The sequence below is a fragment of the Oryzias latipes genome, chromosome 7 (assembly GCF_053564925.1).
Source record: "Oryzias latipes strain Hd-rR chromosome 7, Olatipes_Hd-rR_3.1".
NCBI classification, from domain to species: Eukaryota; Metazoa; Chordata; class Actinopteri; order Beloniformes; family Adrianichthyidae; genus Oryzias; species Oryzias latipes.
In genome coordinates, this window is record NC_136243.1 from 22778525 (window position 1) to 22786304 (window position 7780).

General features: G+C 38.4%; 1 protein-coding gene and 1 non-coding gene across 2 annotated transcripts; one reads left to right on the forward strand and one right to left on the reverse strand.

Moving 5' to 3' along the window:
• Window positions 1-3212: 3212 nt before the first annotated feature.
• On the forward strand, window positions 3213-5326 carry LOC101156409 (uncharacterized). Its single transcript, XM_023956637.2, has 6 exons — window positions 3213-3274; window positions 3451-3485; window positions 3981-4188; window positions 4277-4395; window positions 4562-4715; window positions 4877-5326. Exons 2-6 carry the CDS (start codon window positions 3465-3467, stop codon window positions 5182-5184), a joined length of 810 nt encoding a protein of 269 aa, XP_023812405.1. The 5' UTR covers window positions 3213-3274; window positions 3451-3464; the 3' UTR covers window positions 5185-5326.
• A 2324-nt stretch (window positions 5327-7650) lies between these two features.
• Window positions 7651-7735, reverse strand: mirlet7a-2 (microRNA let-7a-2). Its single transcript, NR_107108.1, has one exon. It is a non-coding gene; the product is annotated as a microRNA let-7a-2 (primary transcript).
• Window positions 7736-7780: the final 45 nt, after the last annotated feature.

Genomic DNA, 7780 nt, shown 5'->3' on the forward strand with positions numbered 1-7780 from the left:
AAGAAAGTCCACAATGCTCACTGAAATGACTTGAAATGTTCAAAATGAACAACTTGAAATGTTGAAAATTAAATAATCAAAATCAGCCATTACTTTCGAGTTGCTGATCAACATAATTATTTAAAAAAAAACAAAATGATGAAATAGGGCTGGACAAAAATGATGGTACCTCCCTAAAAGACTGAGAACTAATTGCCCAGGGGGTCATGATGAACTCAGGTATGTCCTTTAATTGACATCACAGCTGTTTTCAAACCCATGATCAGTCAGTCTGCCTATTTAAAGGGAGACAAATAGTCACGTTGCTGTTTGGTGAAAAGGTGGCACATATTATTCAGAAGTTTAAGACCCACGGGAGAGTTGCCAACCTCCCTGGACGTGGCTGAAAGAGGAACATTGATGACAAATTGAGGAGACGGATAGTTGGAACTGTATCCAAAGAGCCCAGAACAACCTCCAAAGACATAAAAGGTGAACTCCTAGATCAAGGTACATCAGAGTCAGATCGCACCATTCATGGTTGTTTGAGCCAGAGTGGACTTCATGGGAGATGACCAAGGAGGACACCACTGTTGAAAGGAAATTATAAAAAAGCCAGACTGGAATTTGCAAAAATGCATGTTGACAAGCCACAAAGCTTCTGGGAAAATGTCTTTTGGACAGATGAGACAAAACTGGAGCTTTTTGGTAAGGAACATCAGCTCTATGTTCGCAGACTCAAAAATGAAGCATACAACGAAAAGAACACTGTCCCTACTGTGAGACATGGAGGAGGCTCAGTTCTGTTTTGGGGTTGCTTTGCTGCATCTGGCACAGGGTGTCTTGAAGTTGTGCAAGGTCAAATGAAATCTCAAGATTATCAAGGCATTCTGGATAGAAATGTACTGCCTAGTGTCAGAAAGCTTGGTCTCAGTCGCAGGTCATGGGTCTTCCAACAGGACAACAATCCAAAACACACAGCCTAAACCCCCCAAGAATGGCTGAGAGAAAAGCGTTGGACTATTCTGAAGTGGCCTTCAATGAGCCCAGATCTGAATTCCATTGAACATCTGTGGAAGGAGCTGAAACATACCATTTGGAGAAGACACTCATCAAACCTGAGACAACTGGAGCAGTTTGCTCATGAGGAGTGGGCCAAAATACCTGTCGACAGGTGCAGAAAGCTCATTAACAAATACAGAAACCGTTTAATTGCAGTGATTACCTATTATGGGTACCATCATTTTTGTCCAGCCCTATTTCATTAGTTTTTTTTAAATAATTATATTAATCAACAACTCAAAAGTAATGGCTGATTTTGATTATTCAACTTTTAATAAATTTTAATTTATTGTTACTTTTGAACGTTTCAAGTCATTTCAGTGAGCATTGTGGACTTTCTTTCTTTTAACCAACAATTTTGTCCACCAATGTATATCATCTATCATCTATCTAAGGAGGTTAACAATGGTGCTTCACCTAAAATGTACAAAAACAGATCACACAAGTTTTGATTTGTTACATCTTTATTCATTTTTGTCCTTTTTCTTTTCTCTTTCTTAAAGGATAAATATAAACCAATCTATGACCCTGTAAGTGCTTCAGCACAGCAGCAATGCAATAACATGGTCAGTTTGGATGCAACAAGCCTCTGATCTTACGTTTTTCACAGTTTGCATCTGACTCTCAATCTCAATAATCTCACATAAGAAAGTCCATAGAAGTAAGACTTTTTTCTGTCTTCAACAGCAGGAAAACATAGTTATTTGAAGAAAAAGAGTGCAACTTTGTTTCTTTATTTTTTAATATCACTCCTATGTCCCTATAAACCACATTGCTATGGATATATAACCTTTTTTTTGGGCACCTCATTCGTCTCCAAATATGAGAAACATGAGGGTTGTTTTCTATTGACAGCTCTGCTGGAGAATCTGCTTACACAACAAGCTCTTTGGATCCATCTGTTTGTTGGGTTTGGTTGGGGAAATCCCTCAGCCGCACACTACCTTCAAAAAAGACACATACTGCCCTGCCAATTGTTTGCTGGAATCCACGTCTGATATGACAACAGTACAAAAAAGGAAGGTAGTCAACAAAGAGACGCAATGTAGAGCATGAACTTTTACAGACTTGTGTGCAGTGATGCAATGTCATGCTGTCTGCGTCTTTATAGATGTCATTTTGTCAGTCACATTTGGTGGGTAAATGGATAATTATGGGAAATTTTCTGAAACTGACGTCTATTTGTCGACCTACATCCAAAGCCCACTTTAGAATTGACAGGTGGCTTCTCTGTGCTTAAATACTGGTTTATAACTTACTAAACTGCAATATAGTGTCTTTTTCTATATACATTTCAGTCATGGGTTCAAATTCATGAAAAAAAATGGGTCAGTTTAATTCACAAGTCTATGTACCAATGCAGAAAACAAAACGTAATTTTTTTTAGTATGCTGTAAATGCAGTAGCTGTTCCAACATCTTATTACATTTTTTTTCATTGTGATCTATTACAAGCGAGGGATTGTGTATTTGTGCACTTGTGAGCCATGGAAAGTCAGTAAAATGTGGCCACCTTAAAGGCAAGGTCACAGTAAAACCACCTTGTGCAATATTTTCTCTTCAATAAAACACAAACACCTCTTAGAAGTGTTTAAAATTGTCACACATCAATATATCATTGTAAAACAAATAAAGCTTTGTACTGTAAGTAAGCTGAATTTTCCCTGTTAACAAAAAAAGCTTTCAGACCTTTTCTTTGGTAGGGCTTTTTAGCAAAAAAGTCATGAAAATTAGACTGTTCACTGCTGAAAACTAGGCAAATTTGTCTTTTCAACATTTTTACTGCAATTTAAAAAATATGAAATCTACATATTCCTTCAAGCATAATTTTAGATTGCACCAATATTCAGATTATGCTAACAGATTCCACTATCTGTGGTTTATGCAGTGATAAAGAAACCACACTCCAGCAGATAAAATGTAATTAGGAATAAGCACTGACTGAAGCATTTGAATAAAAGGAAAAGATATGAAAAATTTTAAAAAAAGTGTATCCTTAGTGTTTTCTAAAATTGTGGGATTTAATAGTCTGCTCGAGAAAAAAAGTACATTAGATCAACAGACAGCCAGAATTACCCTCCCACCACTCCCACTTCATCGCTGACTGACCAATGAGAGGGAAGGAGGTCATGTGTACAAATACTGAAGAGATAGTATCCAGGTGCAGGAGCATCCAGGTGAGCGTGTTGCGTTCTACTTCATAGGATTCAACACAGGATTTTAGACCCACTGAGGTACAGAAATCAGTTTTTGGATATACTTGTTTTTCTTCCTTTTTTTACATGTTTGTTTTTTCTTTTCACTTGAACAATGCTGTTTCTGCAGGGCTCTGCAAAAATGTTTTTCACTTCCCTGTTTTGACTTTTAGATTTGCTTCTGGGGTTTTGAAGGACGCTCTTTTTCTTTTCAGGTTCTTCTTGAAGTATGTTGACAGAAATGGAGACGGTGAGTGTGTAATATTTTTTTTTTTTTTTTTTTAAAGATAAATGTGTTTATGATGCTGCCATTGAGGTTTGAAATGTCCACACAGGTGTGTGAACACTGATAGTGTTCCAGTTGTTTCCAGGTGCTCAGTGGTTTTTCACCGTCACATGAATGTTATCTATGCAGATGAAAACACAAATAGTTGCATACATTTGGCAGTCAAACTAAGACACACATTAAAGGCAGTATGTATTTTTGCTGCTCGCTGCTGCTTTTACCAGCTCAAAACCTGAGGTGGATCTGGATGATTTCAACACGTGTTTATGTCCAGAAAACAAAACTGAGTTAATGAATCTGTGATGATGGATTTGAAACAAAAAAGCAGGTTCTTAGTCTGATAGCGCCAGAGATTGTAGCTGACAATAGATGAAGACAGAGATAAAGAAGCATAAAAGATTTACGCACACATAGATCCTGCTTGAGGCTGACAGCTAAAAGCAGCTTTGTGTCTGTCAGATGGTTTATGGAGCTGAGATTAAGCTAAGCGGAAGCCGCGGGGCCTGGAGCGGAGCAGCTCCCTCCTCATGCCCTGATGTGGACCTGGAAGTCATAGAAGAGTATCTCCAGGAGAATTTGCTTGAGATCCAGCCTGCTCACACATCGACATCATCTATAACTGCCGTGGGGCAGCAAGCGCACACACACCAGGACTCTAGGATTATAGGTAAAGACAAGAATTGGGCAAAAAGTCAACGAGTGGAACAAACTGTGTCTAAGTTTTCTGAGTTGAACCCGTTTTTGCTTGTCCGCAGAGAACAGCTGGTCAGGCCAGCATGCGTATGAGTGGCACTGCGGTTCTCACGCTCCCATCGAGGAATTCAAAAGACTCACACCACATCCAGCCTGGTCTAGTCCTCATAACAACCAGTGGGTGAGTTTAAGAACTCATTACAAACTGTAAATTTGAGAATTATTGTCGTTTCAATCTGTAAAAAAAATATTCTTACTGCCTTGTTGTTTCTGAGAATTACTGCAAAATAACCATATCGTGTGGCTGTGCTATAGATGAAGAAACAATTCTTTTTATTTTTATTTAGGAACGTATTGCATACTCTTACGAGGCTCCTGCATACATTGACTCAGACTCACAATCAAGTAGCTCCCAGTATCAAGATTACCAGGATTCCCCTTCACCACCGTCTGACAGCAGGGACAGAAAAAGCAGAAATTCCTTACCTCTGCCACTGTCAGGTATGACAAAACAAAAATACATTTGACCCCAACCTTAAGAGGAAAACGCATGCAAGTCCTAAATATCAACCAATTCATACAGAAACAAACTTCCCTGTCACATGAACACAAAAAAAAGTTGTGACCTGACTTTTGATCTATGCCTCCTTCCCCTTTTGCAGGAAAGAGGAAGGAGCGCCTGTTCCAGTTCCTGTTTGAGATGCTTCAGACGCCCTCCATGAGGAGCTGCATCTGGTGGGTCCAGTCCTCCTCTGGAACCTTTCAGTTTTCCTCCCAAAACAAGGAAAGCCTAGCACAGCTCTGGGGTCGAAGAAAAGGAAACCGCAAGACCATGACCTACCAGAAGATGGCACGAGCACTGAGGAACTACTCCCGCACAGGAGAAATTCACAAAGTGAAAAGGAAGCTCACCTATCGATTCGATGAGAAGACACTGAGAGGTCTACAAGGAAATTCTAATGCACTGTAGACAACAAGTAGGGATGTCAGAAGTAGAATGAGTTAGAAATGTCTTTCTTTCTATCACTGCCTATTCCTTATTTAAGGAATATTTGGAGGAATGAATACTGAGTATTTAGAAAAATATGAAGTAAAGAAAAAAAAAACATCCGTCAGAGCTTTTTGCTGATGCAGAACTCTACTGGACCAGAAGACTCATATGATGGAAATAGTATAAAGAGAAATCAATGAATCTAAAAGATTATATCGTGAAATCTACTTCATAAGTAGAACTTGAACCTTTGACAAAAAAATAAAAGCTGTTTTCTATTTTTTGTAAATAGATTATTTGTGTTAGACTTCTAGAAAACCCTAACCTGTAAAAATGTATTTTTTCCCTAAGTTTTCTTTTTAAGATAAAACAAATTTTAAATTATTTTCAGAAAACCTTGTCTGTAGCTAGCCTTTCTTTCTGCCTGTCTGCAAGAACGAGGAACCATTATGATCTTGGTTTGGTTCATGCACAAAACATAGGTGTACACAGATGTGCTGCCTTCAAATTGCATGTAAAAAAAATAAAAATAAAAAAGACACCACAAATAGACATGGTAATGAAGTATTCAAAATAAGCTCTTCACAACAAGAGCCCTCATTCATAAAACATGTTCAGATGCTGAGTATAAGCCTATTTTTATGACTTAAATGGTCAAACTTCAGTTACAGTAGTCATTCCCTTAGTTACATAACAGGCAGCTAAAGGCTAAAAAGTACAGCAACAGGCTCTGCGGCTCAGCGCACTGTTACATCTGTTATTTTAAGTTACATTGCAGCTGAACTGTTTCTGGTTTAAAAAGTAAAATCTGTTTTAAGGCATTGTTTTAATTTTAATCAAATTTTTAAACACCATAATAAATCTTTCCTTATATAACAGTCTGGATCATGCATTTGTGCGTGAATGCCTCAACAGTTCATAATTAAAACCATTTCTTTGTGTGCGATCATCCACATCCTCTTGTATAATCAATTACTCTTTTTTTAAACGGAAAAAAAAAATCAACATGCTTCTCTAGTCCTTCTGAAATACATAAATCAAAAAAAGAGAAGTACTTTTTTTTCTTGCCTGCAGCAACGGCTCAACGGTGTTAGGGGACTGATTCATTTCTGTAAGTCAGATTTGTTGTAGTTTATTTTGCAAATATTTGTGTTTTCTGTTTGGAGCTGATTTTCTGCTTCCTGGTTTCCTTGGAGGTGTTACTGAGCGGTGCCGCTGGATCCCTGCAGTGAGCTGCTGGGTCACACCGACCTCTGGGCTTGTTGTGCCCTGTTGACCCCTCTGTGTAAAGCTGATGCCTCCAGATACACACCATGATTAAATGGGGTGTGGCCACTGCAAAGTTCAAAACTCTAAATGAGGCTATGGTTTCTTTTTTGGAACAGAAATTCCTTTTTCTGTTCCCTGTTTTCAGATACTCAGTCGTGGCCACACTCTGGTGGCTGCTGTTCCGGAATGCTTTCATCTTACTGTTATTTCTTTTTTTCTAGTAAAATTACAATTTATGGCCTGTTAATCTACTACACCTCGTCTCATAAGCTTCTATTTGTATCTTCATTTTTCCCCCCTTCCTGATGATGAGGTTGCAGACACGTTGCTCTGAAACACAAGCTTTACTGCCTCATTGTCTTAACATGCTTTTGGATTCCTCTGTGACTGATAAACCATCTTCTCCACATATAAAGTCCCTTTAATCAACACTTGGTCTGAGAGACCGAGTATTTACATTCAGCATGACATTTTTTTTTTAAATCAACATTTGTTTAATTCCATGTAATCCATTGTCATACATTTCATGTTAGCAAGTCTGAGTTCATCCAAACATTTACAGGAAAATCTGTTGGAAGCTAATTTACATTTTCCACATAGTCTTCCATCCAATGCATTATCAGTAGCCAAATCTGTGGTCCATGATTGCACCATCCCAAAGAGGGGGCTGCAGTCAAATATGAAAATGCCTCTCGTGTTAAGTAACAGGAAGCTAATCCATGTTTGTATTTATGAGGGGGGGGGGGGGGGGGGGGCTAAACAGAATGTATTCCTGGAAACAAAAATTTTTTATAGCATCCAAAAAACACATCAAGTTTTATTACAAACCAAAAAACAACACTGGTTTGACTTGCATAACCCGACTGTCCACTTCGCAACATTTTATTTCTGAAATGTTTGTTTATTTGAGGAAATTTCTTTACATTCCACTAGATGGAGCTAAATACTAAGAAAGACAGCAGTTGATTTCAACGTGAATCAGAATTTCAGTGTGTGACATAGAATATTACCAGGCTGTGTACAAAGTTTTGGAGAATTAGTTTGTGGCAAGTGATCAATTATTTAGATGTACATTATTTAAAGCTGATCACAGTGTCATTCTTTTAATAAAACGTTTGTTGTGCAGAACGTGCTGAGAGGTTATGACATAATTCCACGAGTGAATAGCGAGCTCCTCAGGGAAGGCAATAGACTGTATAGTTATCACCTATGAAGGGTGGAGTCCCACCCACCAAACTATACAACCTACTACCTCACCCTGGCAGAGTCCAACAGGAATCCAAGCCGGTAGGAAAATGCGATAAAG

Coding starts and splice junctions, on each gene's coding strand:
- LOC101156409 (XM_023956637.2), top strand. CDS start 3,465: ATGTTGACAGAAATGGAGACG. Junction 3,486..3,980: donor TGTTGACAGAAATGGAGACG/GTGAGTGTGTAA, acceptor TGTGTCTGTCAG/ATGGTTTATGGAGCTGAGAT. Junction 4,396..4,561: donor GTCCTCATAACAACCAGTGG/GTGAGTTTAAGA, acceptor ATTTTTATTTAG/GAACGTATTGCATACTCTTA.